The sequence below is a fragment of the Paramisgurnus dabryanus genome, chromosome 11 (genome assembly GCF_030506205.2).
Source record: "Paramisgurnus dabryanus chromosome 11, PD_genome_1.1, whole genome shotgun sequence".
In the NCBI taxonomy this organism is placed as follows: Eukaryota; Metazoa; Chordata; class Actinopteri; order Cypriniformes; family Cobitidae; genus Paramisgurnus; species Paramisgurnus dabryanus.
The window spans coordinates 3239746-3257058 of record NC_133347.1 but is presented as its reverse complement, the minus strand read 5'-3'; the positions used below and the strand labels follow the sequence as shown (position 1 = coordinate 3257058).

General features: G+C 35.0%; 1 protein-coding gene across 2 annotated transcripts; it reads left to right on the top strand.

Moving 5' to 3' along the window:
* The first annotated feature begins 3062 nt into the window (after window positions 1-3062).
* On the top strand, window positions 3063-14381 carry pnck (pregnancy up-regulated nonubiquitous CaM kinase). 2 transcript variants are annotated; one of them, XM_065270342.2, is made up of 12 exons: window positions 3063-3385; window positions 3795-3893; window positions 4094-4225; window positions 4318-4392; window positions 6280-6418; window positions 6582-6705; window positions 9692-9767; window positions 9837-9949; window positions 10426-10504; window positions 11431-11518; window positions 12637-12718; window positions 12930-14381. In XM_065270342.2, exons 2-12 carry the CDS (start codon window positions 3817-3819, stop codon window positions 12938-12940), a joined length of 996 nt encoding a protein of 331 aa, XP_065126414.1. In that variant the 5' UTR covers window positions 3063-3385; window positions 3795-3816; the 3' UTR covers window positions 12941-14381. The 2 variants fall into 2 exon arrangements, with proteins under 2 accessions (XP_065126414.1, XP_065126415.1); XM_065270343.2 differs by having other exon boundaries at window positions 3063-3402.
* Window positions 14382-17313: the final 2932 nt, after the last annotated feature.

Sequence of the window (17313 nt, the reverse complement as noted above, 5' to 3'; positions counted from 1 at the left end):
AGCAGAAAATTGTACATAATCATCTGCATAATTGTATCAAAGCATTTGCAATTTGTCCAAAATAATGAGAATTTTCTTTATGTTGTGCACAACTGACTCAGTGGCGGCGTTTCACGAAAACCTAGGGTATGGCAAAAATTCTTCGTACAAGAAGGCCATTCAAATAACGAATCTATGAAACCACATTATATCCATTTATTACACGGCTCTCTGGAATGCTTGATTCTGATTGGTCAGTTGAGACATTTGCAGGTTCGTTCTTTTCAAATAATAACCGCTCCAAAATAATAACGCATGGCCGGACTACTTGCACGATTAAAATCGCTCCGCGCCAATAAAGATCAATAAAGATTACTGTCTGTTTGGCGCCATCTTGTGACAAACACTCGACAACCACGACGAGAGCTTACTGAGACTGAACTTGACAAAATAGAGCATGGCAGCTACGAAGCCAACACACAAAAAATACAGAATGGGCATTAAAACTTCTCAAAGACTGGTTAAAGAGAAAAAAATGGAGACAGACAAGTATGAAGCAGAGGATCTTAATAAGGTATTACGATCATTTTATGCATCTGTGCAAAGTTTTGCGGAAGGATAAAAATGTTAATTTAAAACAAATATGCCAATAAAATGTTTCAAATTCATATTCATATCCAGTTTTTTTTCTTATGTGACAAGTAGCCGTGTAATAAGCGGGATAATGTAGAGGCAGCCGGTAGTTATTGGGAAATAAGCCCCTTCAGTGTGATACAAGACCCTCCGCTTCGCGTCGGGTCCTGATCACACTGTCGGGGCTTATTTCCCAATAACTACCGGCTGCCTCTACATTATCCCTTACATGTGTACATACTCCACCAACCTGTACAAAATCATATGATTGCACGGATGTACACTCACTGACAATACGGAAGCAATACAAATGAAAAACAAAAATAGAAATCATGGTTGTTTAAAATGCTTTTCAAATGTTGTCATTCTTAACTAAGTGCAACTCCAGCAACAGATAAACTAAAACAAGATAATATCAAAACATACTGTAAGATCCCTTCACAAATCTTGTCATGACAGCCGCCAATAAACACTTATAAAAACACAATAAAGACTTAATGTGATATAGAGCACACATAGTTAACCCAGCCAGCTAACCAACTAAGACTAAAACACTAAATAAAACTCTTAGTAAAACAGGGCTAAATACAAAAACAAGCCTTACCTTTTGTCGTCGTGCAGTTTTTATTCCACAAGTCGCCATATTCAAAAACGCGCGCAAATAATTAATACAATTCACTTCGACTGCGCTACAATTTCCCAGTGTATGTTTATTTATCCACAGATAACAAATCATTTTACTTCTTGAATAATGTATGCAATATGCATTGCGCGAGTGTGGGGGAGAACCGTGAGTCTGTTTGAATGTTTACTTGCAAAAAAAAAAGGAGTTTACTTGCGAAAATAAAGATTATAACAACAGCGGTCATCATGAAACCTCCTGCACAATTCAAGCTGCGCTGCAAGAACGACAAGTTGATGACATCAAAGTACCGCGAGGGTGAGGCGAGAAATCATCGGAAGGGTTTGCTTTTAAACCGCTCTCGCGGCACGTTGATGTCATCCACATGTCAGTTTCTGTATTATAGCATGAAGTCGAGCATACGCGTAAATTATCCATATTAGTGATATACCAATGTTCAGATATGTTCTACTGAAAATATTTAACATTATTTTTAATGAGCTTCATTATAGCCTGTTGATTTCTGGTGTTTTGTCTGAATGCTTGGGTATGGCAACTGCCATACCCTGCCATACGCAAACGCCGCCCCTGAACTGACTTGATGATGTGAAGGTTGAATAAAATACTTAAAAAAACCTTCTGATCTGAGAAATGCGACTGAGAAACGTAAGAAAGCCTATAAGTCTGAAGATCAGAGAGAGGAATATGGTCACAAAAATGCTTTAACAAAATGAGTCATAAATAACCACCAATATCAATAAACAACAATACTATTTAAAGCATAAAAGCTTAAAAAACATATATGCACACCTGGCCTGATAAAATAATAATACTTGCTACTCACCATTTCTAAAAAATGAATAAATTGCACATAATAAATTAAATATTTAACCTTCTAAGACCTGGATGTTCACAAATGTGGACATTAAATTTTTGTTGTTGTTTGCACCATAATAGTTAATTTTGTGTAACTGGAACCTGTTGTACACAAACGTGGGCAAATGTTTAAAGAAAAATATTTGGTTATTATATTTATTGGTTCTTCCTAACCCCAAAATAGCTGGTAGAAATCTGAAAAAAATACAAACCAAAGAGGTTTAGGAGGTTAAAAAAATATTATTGTAAAAATACTAAATGAATAATATTATATAGACCTTCTAAAAAAAAAATTCTGTGCAAGACTTCCCTCTAGTGGTGATTATTCATTACAACATCTGAAACATTAAAGTCAAAGAAAAACATCTGTATATATTTTTACTGCATGTTAATCCCATAACATCGGATGCCTGTGGCTGTTAAAGTGATTCATATCTTAAACTATGAAAATCATTCATCACATCAAACTGTAACTTTATGCTCATCTAATAAATTCTTTCTAATGCTGCGGCATAACTCGGTTACATTTTTGCTTCATATCACAGCATATATGAGTATCATTTTCCAAAACAATGAGAATTTGCTTCATGTTGTGCACGACTGTAACTCAGTATAACAAAAACACACTTTTCATCCAGAAAAATTCACAATTTATAACAATGCACTTGATATATAGCAGATGTAAAGGCCTGCAGGTTAACGGCACATAGTGTGCATGAGAAAGTCTGGTCTTTATGAGTACAGTATGTGTGCAGTGTTTATGTAGCAGTAGGGTGTAATACTCATTTGCCCGTATAAGGAAAGCTGAGAAATTTCTGGATGACTGCCACACTACTGAAAACAGATGACAATAATGTAAACAGAGACTGTAACTTCTGGCATCTGAAGGTATTTTAAAACAGTAGCGCTTCACTAAAATGATGAAGATACAGATGTAATGTGCTTGTTTGTGTGAGAATAGAGATGATAGCTGTATATCTGTTCTTATCAAGATTAAAGCTTTGAGTATAAGTCAGTGTTAGTAGCTTGACCACCGCTTTCTCTCTATATTCTTATCGTTTTATTTATTTCTCTCATCGCCCCGCTCTTTCTCTCTTTTATGTGCATGTTTGCTTGTCCTTGTTCCTCTACTCTTTCAGAAGTCATTACTCCTCTCTGAAGCATGTGGGCGTCCAAGGCCATCCGTGTAAAATGAATGTGATGTGAGCAGAGAGACTATTGGGAGTTTGCTGATGTGAACATCAGCAGCAGAAGATTTCAGCTCTTCACAGGCAGGTAGTTGTTATAATCAGGTGAGTTTCTTTTTTGATGGCTTTAGTGGACAGATTTGAATGATAACAGAATATAGGTAACCGAATTGCACTGCTGAAAGATGTTGAAAGAAAGTGGGCTACATATTGACAAAAAATGTCATGCCAGAGCAAAGAAGTCTTTTCATTTTCACTGCAATCCAACATCAAGCAGCATTTATAGATTTGGAAAGAGAAAAGAAAATTTGTCATACCTTCTTGTGAACCATTCAGATCTGGATAAAGGAAACACATTTAGGATATTTGCATTTTAAAACATATTCATAAGTGCTTGGAGTAAAAAGGCAAATGTGTTTTTCAGGCTTAAAAATGAATGTGTTGATGATTTTAGTTGTGTGTTTTCAGCTCATACGTGTGTGTGTGTGTGTGTGCAGCTCTCACTTAACCTGCGTCAGAATGCCTCTATTGAAAGACCCTCGGAGAAAATCAGATGACATCAATGCTGTTTATGAGCTCAAAGAGAAACTGGGAGAGTCAGTATTACATTCAATATCTCTAATATCCTGAACACAACATGAATGCACAGATTTTAACAAGATTTATGTTACCCAACAAATTTAAGGGCTTGTGAACTGGAAAGAAAAATGCAGAAAGAAAGCCCTAGAGATGATTTAATGCAAATATTTGAGCTAAATCTGTGAATGATAACCAATATAAATACATTATATCTTAGGGGCTCATTTTCTGAGGTTCGAGTAGCTCAGCACAGATGCACAAACAAGCTCGTAGCTGTCAAGTGCATCCGCAAGAGAGCGCTGAAGGGGAAAGAGTCCATGCTGGAGAATGAGATTGCTGTATTACGCAGGTCAGTCAGTCCTTTTATAAACTGATTTAGTTTTAATGATTGATTATTGATCAGCATAAGGGCTCCCAAATTTGCATTTCTTTTTTTCACAGAATCAACCATGAAAATATAGTTTCTTTGGAGGAAACCTTTGAAACCCCTACAAAACTCTATCTGATAATGACACTGTAAGTGAAGCATCATTGAGAATATTTTAGTATATATATATATATATAGTGTATAATACTCTTTATATACAGTCTATGCTTAATAGAGAACATTGATATTAGCTATAAACCAGCAATATCAATAAAAAATGGTATTCTCAGCTTTAAAGCCTTTAGAAAAGACATTATATTTATCACAGTGCTAGTTTGACAACTTACCAGCTCAAAAAACTGTATATACTAAATTACAAACATATCATTATAAAATATTAAATGATAGATAATATTAAGATTGATATCTTTTTCTTTTTAGCCTTGTGTTACATTTTTTCTCAATCGCTTTGGCACATTTTAAACAGTCTAAACAGTCTCAAAAACTGAGTGCAAATGTCACAACTGTTTACTTTATTGTATGTCTGCAAAATGAAGTAACTCACCCAAAACATTTCATTCATGCTATAAAATCTAGTTTTTGTGTCAGTAATTTGGCAAAAGCCAAAAAATGTAAAGTATTTTTGTCATTGTGTGAGCCACACTGGTCAGAATGTTTAGTTGTGTTTTCACCAAGTCAACCGTGAAAATTAAGGATTTATATAAATCTGATATTTGTCGACAAGAGTCAATACTGTACATATAAAATAATATAAACATTTCTATTTATAAAGTACATTTACTTGTAAACTGAAAATCTATAAGTAATTCAAATCTGATGTCAACAAGAAATAATTTGTTTAGAGATCTGAAGTTATTGTTTTGAAAAAAAAATCTAATTTGACAACTGAGCCAAAGCGATTGAAGAAAAACTGTAAATGTGTTTGCTAATATATTTTTTTAGAGAAAATAGATTTTCTCTAGTAGTGTTTGGTTATTGGGAAATAAAAGTTAATCAAGACTTCCCTCTAGTGGTGATGTTTCATTACAACAAAGACAGACAGCCTAATATGAGATGATGTTTTGCATTAAAACTTATTGCCATATATATATGGCAATAAGCTATAATGCAAAACATCAAATATATATTGTATAATGTATTTCAATGGTCCCTTTCAGTTTTTCAAGATTTACTTTTTCACTGTAAAAAATGAATACTGGGTATTACTGTCAACTAGCAGCAGTTGTCCAAGTTCAATAAACATAAAACATTTTCAACTTATCTTCTACAGTAAGTTATTGGCAATCAGCTGCAGAATTACAGCTATTTTTTCAAAATAGCAAAAAATATTTTCAAATTGGAAATCATTTTTTTTGAAAAACCCTGATTTTTAGTTACATCTTTCATGGATCTTTTCATGCTCTCAGTCTTTAACATTTACTGTTGAGTGACTTTAAGTCAGTCTTGAATTTTGCTTTTGTTGAAATTCAAGACCAGAAATTATGAAAAAAATTTAAAATGTTAAAAATTTCAGTCTACACTCTAAATGTTGTTTGTGGCGATAGATAGATTTCTTACTTTCTACTTAACATTTTTGTTTTGTTTTCAGTACAAATGTCTAAAAATTAAAATTAAAATCAAAAAATTTATCTTAAATCAAGATGCATTTTCTTGATGAATAAAATGACCTTAGAAAATAAATCGAGTTTTTAGACAAAAAATATACAATTTAAGTGAATTTGTGCTTAAAACAAGCATAAAAATCTGCCAATGGGGTGAGAAAATTACTATTGACCTAGGGGTTTAAGAAAAAAATAAACTTATTTAAAAAGATTTTTTTCTTACCCTATTGGCAGATTTGTTTGCTTGTTTTAAGCACAGATTCAACTAAATTCGATTATGTTTGTCTAAAATCTAGATTTATTTTTTAAGGTAATTTTGCTTATCAAGAAAATGCATCTTGATTTTAAAATCTTTAGATATTTGCACTTAAACCAAGACAAAAATATGTGTATAAGATTGTATTTCTCTTGTAGTTTGACAGGTGGAGAGCTGTTGGACAGGATTCTTGAGAGAGGCAGTTACACAGAGAAAGACACCAGTCGGGTCATATTTCAGGTGCTAAACGCAGTAAAGTATCTACACCAGCTGGGCATCGTGCATCGGGATCTAAAGGTACCACAAAAATATTATAACTTTAATCTGTGTTTAACCTTTGAGTTTATAGAGCACTCGAGCCAAACACTTTTGGGCTTATGTTCTGCGTAAAACATTGACTAAAAACTGCATGTGGGTGGTAAGTGGCCATCAAAATCATAGTGAATTTTCTCTCCATCAGCCAGAAAACTTGTTGTATGAGACTCCATTAGAAGACTCCAAAATTGTCATCAGTGACTTTGGTTTGTCGAAAATGGAAGATCAAGGAGCTCTGTCTACTGCCTGTGGGACACCTGCATATGTCGGTAAGAGGTGGAAAATCTTATGATCACTACTAACAATATCAATCATTTCAGATCTCAACTCAATTTTCAAAAAGTCACAAGAGGGTAGGCAGGAAATCAAAAGCATGATATTAATACATTCATATATTATAAATAAACATGCTGAGTTGTTGTTAAAGAGATAGTTCACCCAAAAATGAAAAATTAACTTACTCTCTAACCTTAACTCTCTAATTTGTTCTGATGAACACGAAGGAAGATTTTTTGAGGAATGTTTGTAATCAAATCGTTTGTGAGGACCATTCACTTCCATAGTAGGAAAAAAAGAATATATAGAAGTAAATGGGGCTTACAAATGGTTTGATTACAAACATTCCTCAAAATATCTTCCTTATATTTATTTAATTTATACAGGTTTGAAAGTGAGTTAATTATTTCAGAATTGTCATTTTTGGGTAAACTATCCTTTTAACCCATCCATGAGTTGAAACAACCGAGTACTACATTTATTTATAAACCCAATGTGTTCTGTACAATATTTACCCAACATTGGGCTGCATCCATCCATCCATCCATCCATCCATTCATTCATCCATAATCCATCCATCCATATATTCATCCATCCATTTATCCATTCATCCATTTATCCATTCATCATCCATCCATCCATCCATCCATCCATCCATTCATTCATTCATTCATTCATCCATCATCCATCCATCCATCCATCCATCCATCCATCCATCCATCCATCATCCATCCATTCATTCATCAATTCATCTATTCATTCATCCATCCATCCATTCATTCATTCATTCATTCATTCATCCATTCATCCATATATTCATCCATCCATCCATCCATCCATCCATCCATCCATCCATTCAACCATTCATCCATCCATCCATCCATCCATCCATATATTCATTCATTCATTGATTCATTCATTCTTCCATTCATCCATCCATCCATCCATATATTCATTCATTCATTCATTCATTCATTCATCATCCATCCATCCATCCATCCGTCCATCCATCCATCCATCCATCCATCCATCCATCCATCCATCCATCCATATATTCATCCATGCATCCATTCATTCATTCATTCATTCATTCATTCATTCATTCATCCATTCATCCATTCATCATCCATCCATCCATCCATCCATCCATATATTCATCCATCCATTCATTCATCCATTCATCTATTCATTCATCCATCCATTCATCTATTTATCCATTCATCATCCATCCATCCATTCATTCATTCATTCATCCACCATCCATCCATCCATCCATCCATCCATCATCCATCCATTCATTCATCCATTCATCTATTCATTCATTCATTCATCCATTCATCCATATATTCATCCATCCATCCATCCATCCATTCAACATTCATTCTTCCATTCATCCATCCATCCATATATTCATTCATTCATTCATTCATCCATTCATCCATTCATCATCCATCCATCCATCCATCCATATATTCATCCATCCATCCATCCATCCATCCATATATTCATCCATCCATTCATTCATTCATTCTTCCATTCATCCATTCATTCATTCATCTATCCATCCATCCATCCATCCATATATTCATCCATCCATTCATTCATTCATTCTTCCATTCATCCATTCATTCATTCATCTATCCATCCATCCATCCATCCATCCATATATCCATCCATCCATCCATCCATCCATCCATATATTCATTCATCCATCCATCCATCCATCCATCCATCCATCCATCCATCATCCATCCATTCATTCATCAATTCATCTATTCATTCATCCATCCATCCATTCATTCATTCATTCATTCATTCATTCATTCATTCATTCATCCATTCATCCATATATTCATCCATCCATCCATCCATCCATCCATTCAACCATTCATCCATCCATCCATCCATCTATCCATATATTCATTCATTCATTGATTCATTCATTCTTCCATTCATCCATCCATCCATCCATATATTCATTCATTCATTCATTCATTCATTCATCATCCATCCATCCATCCATCCATCCATCCATCCATCCATCCATATATTCATCCATGCATCCATTCATTCATTCATTCATTCATTCATTCATTCATCCATTCATCCATTCATCATCCATCCATCCATCCATCCATATATTCATCCATCCATTCATTCATCCATTCATCTATTCATTCATCCATCCATTCATCTATTTATCCATTCATCATCCATCCATCCATCCATCCATTCATTCATTCATCCACCATCCATCCATCCATCCATCCATCATCCATCCATTCATTCATCCATTCATCTATTCATTCATCCATCCATCCATCCATTCATTCATTCATTCATTCATTCATTCATTCATTCATTCATTCATTCATCCATTCATCCATATATTCATCCATCCATCCATCCATCCATTCAACCATTCATTCTTCCATTCATCCATCCATCCATATATTCATTCATTCATTCATTCATTCATTCATCCATTCATCATCCATCCATCCATCCATCCATATATTCATCCATCCATCCATCCATCCATCCATATATTCATCCATCCATTCATTCATTCATTCTTCCATTCATCCATTCATTCATTCATCTATCCATCCATCCATCCATCCATATATTCATCCATCCATTCATTCATTCATTCTTCCATTCATCCATTCATTCATTCATCTATCCATCCATCCATCCATCCATATATTCATCCATCCATTCATTCATTCATTCTTCCATTCATCCATTCATCTATCCATCCATCCATCCATCCATATATTGATCCATCCATACATATATTCATCCATCCATTCATCCATCCATTCATCCATCCATCCATATATTCATCCATCCATCCATCCAACAACCCAGCATTGGGCCAGTTTTTTAACCCACCCTAAACAGTCCAAAAAAAACAGAAGATCCCTCAAAGCATTTGTTTTAGCACTGATTTTGATGTTCACTGTGTGTTTACAGCTCCTGAACTTCTCCAGCAGAAGACATACAGTAAAGAGGTGGACCTGTGGGCCATTGGGGTGATAACATTCATACTGTGAGTATAATTCAGAATAAACTTGTTGTTTATATCCACTGTCTATCAGCGATGTGTTGTGTCTTACAGGTTGTGTGGCTATCCTCCATTCTATGATGATAATGACACACAACTCTACAAGCTTATCATAAAGGCTGAATACGACTTTGATTCACCATATTGGGATGACATTTCAGATTCAGGTATGAATCTTATTCATCAACTCATTGTTTCAAACAACAAGAATATTGTAAATATATTTTGGAAGTATTTAACATGCATGTTTAAGATGAACATAAATAACACATGACTGGGGCTTGCATACATCTCACTTTTTTTGCTTTTATATACTTTAAGAATGAATGCATTTTCTTTCCTTTTAATCCTCCCCATGCACCTGATCCCTGGACTGGGAGGAAAATATACAAATATTGACATCCATATACGCTTCTGAAGCATTTACTTTATACTTATAAATAATCTCAACATGGATGTTGCTTAAGATGCTGAGATGGAGCAACAAGGTGCACAGATGCTTTCAGGAGTTGTTTTGAAAACTTCATCCATTGAATTAAAACGCAGTGCTTTATAATGCAGTCCTAAACACGCCACATACCGAGCATTAAGTGGTATTGATCTCATTGTGTTCTCTGCTTTCCTTTGCCCGCTAATGCTTCAGCAAAAGACTTCATACTTCACTTACTGCAGAAAGATCCAGTGAAGAGGTTCGATAGTGACCAGGCCTTGCAGCATCCTTGGTGAGTCCATAAATAGCAGCGGGGAGGCGGCCGCAAAACCGAAGGGTTAATCTACGATGAAAAGAGAGGATGACGTTAATAAACAGATGAAGAGCAGGACCACATCTGTGCAGCTGCGTAGGAGGACATGCGCAGACAGGAACAGGATTATTATGAAATGCAGAATAAACAGATGTCTGTTTACCTGCAAAACAGTTTGATAAGGATTGTTGGTTTAAAATAATCATAACAATTATATGTTTCATCTCAGAAATTAATTAGAAAACAATTGCGGAGAAATGCAAATAACCGAGGCATTGATTTTTCTATGGAAGTCTTGAAAACATTTGATCATTCAGGGGTTTCTTTTTTATAGCTCAAGAGACTTCACAGAGCTCTCAGTTATTTTATTTGTCTCCTAAGACATAATATACACAAATGATACATCCGACATACAGCTATGGAATGAATGTGAACAGGATATATAAGATAATTCAAGGTCTTTGAGGAGCTGTATGAGAAAGATTACATTTCTGTCTCACAATCGAAAATATGCCATGTTATTTTCAACCCAACTTTAGGTCAAAAAAACACTGATCACAATGATGGTGGTTTGTTGCAATTGAAACTTAATTGTGCTGTCAATTATTTTTCTCTCTCTGCACTAAATGCAGTGCCATGTTTGGATAGTGCAGATTAAGGGGCAGTATTATTACAATAAGATCCCCTTCTGACATCACAAAGGGAGCCAAATCTCAATGACCTATTTTTTCACATGCTTGCAGAAAATGGCTTACCAATACAAAGTTACTGGGTTGATCTTTTTCACATTGATAGAAGCACTGGGGGCCCAATTATAGCACTTAAACATGGAAAAAGTCTTTAAGATCGTTAAAAAAAGGTATAGCAGCATTAAACATTTCATGTTTGATGTTTTGTTATGGCAGGATATCAGGAGGTGCGGCTTTAGACAAGAACATTCACGGTTCGGTGTCAGCACAGATCCAGAAGAACTTTGCTAAGAGTCAATGGAGGGTAAGTCTGATGACAACTATCAGCTTTCATCAGGGGTAGCAAAACATTTCAAATTTCTTGTGTTGTTGATATGATACTGTATATCTACAACAAAAATGCTTAAGCACAAATTCATGTTGGATATTCTACCAAAAATTTGTATAAAATAAGTAAATAAGCATGCATGGCTATACAGTTCCTGGTATAAGGAAAGTTTCCTTTTAATTAGAATAAATGTATTTGTGTACAATGCATTTTGTAAAGATTTTATTGTAAAGACATCTGCTATTTTTAATGCATTCACAAAATGTTCAGTTTTCCTATTTTAAGCTTGTGTCATGGCAATAATTTTGCACACTGCCTATAAAGTTTTTAATAATGCAGACCAGACTTTTATCTAGTACTCAAAAATCACACTGCATAATACAGTTTGTCAGCAAAAAAAAAAAAAACAAATACAATTAAAAACATCAATGATCTCTGAGGCTGATACAACACTTTGCATATGGATAGAAATAGTTATGTAAATAGATGCTTTGTTTTACTATATTGCCGGTTGTTGCTTAACTAGCCTGATCTCACAAGAATTTGTACATATTTTACAAGTTGGGTAATTTGTATGAATTTGTACAAAGTAAATTTCATAATTTCAGATTTTCATAAAAACAATAACAACCTTTACGAAAATTAACCATGTTTTTTGGGGGGTATTAATTACGACAGTAACCATGGTTTAACTATGGTTTTTGAAAACCGTGGTCATTTTGTGGTATCCATGGTTTTACTACAGTAATCATGTTTTTTTGGCTTTAACTGTAGTAAAACCATGGTTATTTTTCGTAAGGGAAGACCCCACACCTAACCCCAATGTCACAGGAGCGAAAGCAAATCGTGGTCGCACAAATTAATACGAATTAGCCACCTCATAAAAAGCAAACAAATTGCCATGAGATTGCATTGGCTCTGCCTGTAATTATGGATTGTATCTTCAAAAGGGCAAAACCGTAATGAATATTACAATCATGCTTTTAGTGCTGGGACAATAAATGCTTCAAAACATTACATTAAGTATTTTGCTCATATGAAGAGCAAGTTCACTGATTCAAAAAAGCAAATATTGCATCATTCCTGTGTTTCAGAGAGCCTTTAATGCCACAATCATTGTGCGCCATTTAACCAAAAAAACCCACCCTGAGGATGACGAAGGAGATAAATCCACAGGTAAAAGTGAGAAAAGCTCACGTTTATGTGCTTGTATAAAATATGCATGGCATTGTTAAAACCTACAAGCCTAAAAGCTCCAAGATTGAATCAAATGGATTTTATATGATTCATTGCTTTTTTTTGCAATGCATGTTTTTCTTTGCCTGAGAAATATTATTTCTAGTATATTTTAACAAACGTTTGGTTTTTTCGTTTTTATTTTCTACAGGGGCCATCTGACCATCAAGTTGGGAAATCTCTCATCATTTCCTCATTCTCATGATTCAAACCCATACAACTTGGTCCTAAAGTAAAGCTTTATCCCTACTCCTAAAAATAAAGGAAGTAAATTAACCAATACAAAAACAAAAAAATAAACAATTTTGGTAATCACAATTAAAAAGTATCATTAAAGGGATAGTTCACCCAAAAATTTAAATTCTGTCATTATTTACTTACCCCTTATGTTGGTCTTAACCTGTATATAAAAGAAGATATTTGGATAAATTATGGTACCCAATTGACAGCACCCATTGACTTCCATATATGCATGCTTACCATCATTTATCAAAATATCCTCTTTTGTGTTCAACAAAATAAACTCATACAAGTTAAGACTAACATGATGGTGAAACAAAACGTTCATTATTGGGGGAACGTTCCCTTTAAGCACGGCATGTATGTGGAACATAATGAGATGTAAATTACTCAAAGAAAATGTCACAATGACAGGATTTAGTATATTTAAAACATACCTGAGCTTTAAATGAAATGTTGTCTGTAAGCTGCTGCTATTTCTCTCGACTGAGCTGTCGCTATAGAAATCTCGCTCCATCACAGCTCCCCATGTGCTTGTATTTGACACATAACTGCATGCTGCTATTTGACAGAACAGAATATTTAGCCATGTAGTGTCAAGTGCTGTCACCGTGGGTTTATCAGTGCCTCTACAGGGAAAAATATCATACAGCATGAGAAAATGTATAAATAAAGTAAATAAGTAGTCGCTGTTTCTTGTATCTCTGGATTTCTCTGTGGAATAGTCATTTATTGTCATATGTACGAGTATCGTATACAACGCACAATAAAAGTCTTTCTTATAGATGATTCTCTGTGGACTATGGATAATAACACTAACTTTGCTGCTCAAAACGATACATATGTACAAAAATAACAATGACAAAACAATATGACAAAGAAAACTCTGTATTAAATATGGACATCAGAAAGGAGTCAGACTTGAACAGGAGTTTGTAAAAACAATACTATTATCCAATAGCTGAACCTGCCTATGTGAGGCACAGCAAGTTATTACATTTAGATGAAAGACAACCAAAATAAACATTTGATATATTTGGAATAAAGTGTTGGGAAAATGAACAGGGTCTTTTCTGAGATCACAATGACTTTAAGCAAACATACAAAAATAGGCTACTCCATGAATTTAGAACAACAGAGGACATTCAGGCCTGGCTTTAATAACAGGCCAATATGACAGACACGCCGCCCCTTTCATTTCTGGAAAGAGCCCTACATACATACTGTAACCAGCAGTCAACATAAGGAAATCTTTTCCAGACAAATAATTCAATCTGGGTGGGTTTTTACATGACTAATCATCATGTATAGGATGTTTGTATGTCTGGATGAGTAAAATCTACAGACAATAAGTGGATGGTTTATAGTGTGTTTATAGTGTGTTGCATTCTCTTAAATAAATCTTGTATGCAAACATTGTATAATCATTTAGTCTTTGTGTCCATTACATATTGCAAGGTTTACTTCTTCTGTGGTTTAAGCTGTTCAGGTTCAGTATGTCCACCTTGAATTGTTTTGCTAAGTGTTAAGTGTAAATGTTGATATTGGATACGAGTCACGTTTAAAAGATGATGTAAGCGGGTCGTCAAAAAAAAAAAAAAAGATAAAGGCAAACAAATCGGGATTGGGCATCAAGATTTGCTGTGTAAATCCAGCCTTAGTGATGCTTACTTTAACAAGTGCCTATAAATATATTTGCAGAAATTATATTTTCTACATTGTAAAAATTACATGTTGCACTTAAAATTGTAAGTTTATTCACCTTAAAGGTGGGGTGCATCATTTTTCAAAAAAGGGAGTCGGGCCGAGAACCAAAACACACATGTAGCCAATCAGCAGTAAGGTTGTGTGGGGGCGGGTCTATCAAAAGAAGGTCCAGATTCTGTTGGGGTAGTTTAGGTGATTTCAAATATCAACATTGGCTTTCAGAGATCAGAGATTTGAATTTATAGCAACTCCTTACTAGTCAAAAAAGTTGAAATTTATTGAAAATTAATTGATTAAACTTTATTTTAGTGCAACAATGATTTTTTACAGTGTATCTCAGGCCCAAAGTACCAACACATTAGCTTTCATCTACAGCACCAATTGTTATCATTATTAATCAATCGGCTTAACAGGGTTTAATGCTAGATGTTGTTAAAATGTTATTTTTCAATCAATATAGCCCACCTTAAGTCAATGATAATCCAAATATGACGAAAGAGAAATATTTCATATCCAAATCAGCCAATATTTCAATGAAAACCAACATATGCATGCAAAATGTTTGTGCCATTTTTAAAAAGCTGAAATGATTTTATCCAATAGGGGGCAGTGTAGGCCTTTATTTAATCAGTTGTCCAAGTAGGCTTCAAAACATTAGAAAATGTCTCTTTTTAAATTATGATTATTTCATGTGCAATAATTCGAATTTTAATAGGTAACATAATAATCATACATTATTAACATAATAATAATCTTGCGTTGCCAGATTTAGTGAAATATCTATCTTAAATTCATCAAAATGAATTTATTGTACATAATTTTATATATATTTAGCACATCTGAATGCACAGTAAATGCATTCAAAAAAATGATTGGTTAATGTCTATTTGATGTCCTTGCCATTTTGCAAAGAACCCAAAGCCTGAAATGATTATAAGATAAATGGAAAGTGATAAGAGACTAATGTTTTATTATCCATTCAGCATGATTTAGCCTACTACAGTATATACAACCCATCCCAACACTATATGAATAAATGATGTGTCGTAAAAGGTACAGTACAGTAGGAATTATCCATCCTAATCCTAAAATAACAAAACAGCCCCCTAAAATCTTTTTACTGTAAAGACATTTAGTCCTAAGGGAGCACAGGAATATGTCAAATCACACTTCTTTAAGGTGTAAATGACTTTTATGAAATGAAGTGTATATAACAACAACATTTTGGTATTTATCAAGAGACAGACGTTTTATTAAAACTGCATAAAAAATCCTCAGGCAATGTGGTTTTGCCAGAGCCGTGTGAAAGCAATTTCGTGCACCGCAGGCAATAATATATTAAACAATCTCAAAATGGTCTTCCAGTTAAGATGTGTTGTCAGGTCTTACAAAGGCAGAGAATGAAGGTGGGCATTTTGATTGGTGGGATGAAATGGCTTCCGGTCCAATAGGAACACAGCGCCACAGGAAGCGTGATTTGAAATGGCACGCATACCACGAGAAGAGCCACAGCTAATGCAATGAATAAATATCTAATGTGGAGGTTTTTCATTAGTCTGCGAGGGTAATGGAAATATGAAAAGAGCAATGTGACCTGGATTACCACTAACAGCTTCAGACACCTGACCTGTCTGGTACACTTAAGTGCGGTTAAAAGGGCATAACAGCTTTGTTTGCTTTAACCCAATGAGCATGCGCGGTTCCTGCCTACGACTGCTTGTGAATTTGACGTCAAAAACATTTTGGAAAATGAGAAATAAGCAAAAAACATTTCAGATTCTATTCTTGGGACACATCCCGTCTCAAAGCATTACAGTCCAAACCACATGACCTCAGACACTTAAACCGAGGGTGAGGCCGGCCATCACACCCTACTTTGGGTTTGTATATGAATAGATGTTAAGTTAGAGAATGTTCAGTCTTGTTAACAGAATTGTGTTTACTGCTAACTTGGCTCATTTCCATACCACAATCTGCTACCCATCTGGCATTATTCATTTTAATTAAGATGCTGGTGAGTTTCCTATGAAAAAGCGTGGGTAGGATCTTAGTCATGTGAAGTATTGTGCCATGACAATGGACACTGATATTACACTGAGGTGTTTGAGAACACCTGCCGCTGTCCGTCTTTATGACTATTTCCAGCGGGCCACGCCGTGCCCGTCGATTCTGACAGCCCGCCATAGCTGCTACGTATAATGCTTCGCTGGCCAGCAATAGAGCCAGATGTTACTAATGTGACAGCACGAACAGACAAATCCATTAATGCTTGAAACAGTAGAGAAGAAACGGCGCTGGGTCGGTCCTCCGTGGCCTCTGAAAGTGCAGATCAGAGGGTCTCAGAGACGATGCTCAGGTAATCTCACTGGAGTGCCCACTTTTGATGGATAACAATCCACTTACTGTATTCAAGAGCAGGGGAAGAGTGTGAAAACACACACTTTGACTTGACCGACAGCACCTGGATCTTGCGTCAACACCGACTTTTGTGATGCAACAATTACAAAATCTTTCCCAAGTTGTTTAAATCACTAATGAAGGGGAAAATGAGTGAAAACATCATGAACATCATCAGATGCAAAAATGCC

Bases quoted from the DNA above. Each gene is read 5' to 3' on its own strand.
- pnck (XM_065270342.2), top strand. From the start codon at position 3,817: ATGCCTCTATTGAAAGACCCTCGGAGAAAATCAGATGACATCAATGCT. The intron at 6,706-9,691 runs GTAAGAGGTGGA...GTGTGTTTACAG, and splicing joins TGGGACACCTGCATATGTCG to CTCCTGAACTTCTCCAGCAG. The intron at 9,950-10,425 runs GTATGAATCTTA...CTAATGCTTCAG, and splicing joins GGATGACATTTCAGATTCAG to CAAAAGACTTCATACTTCAC.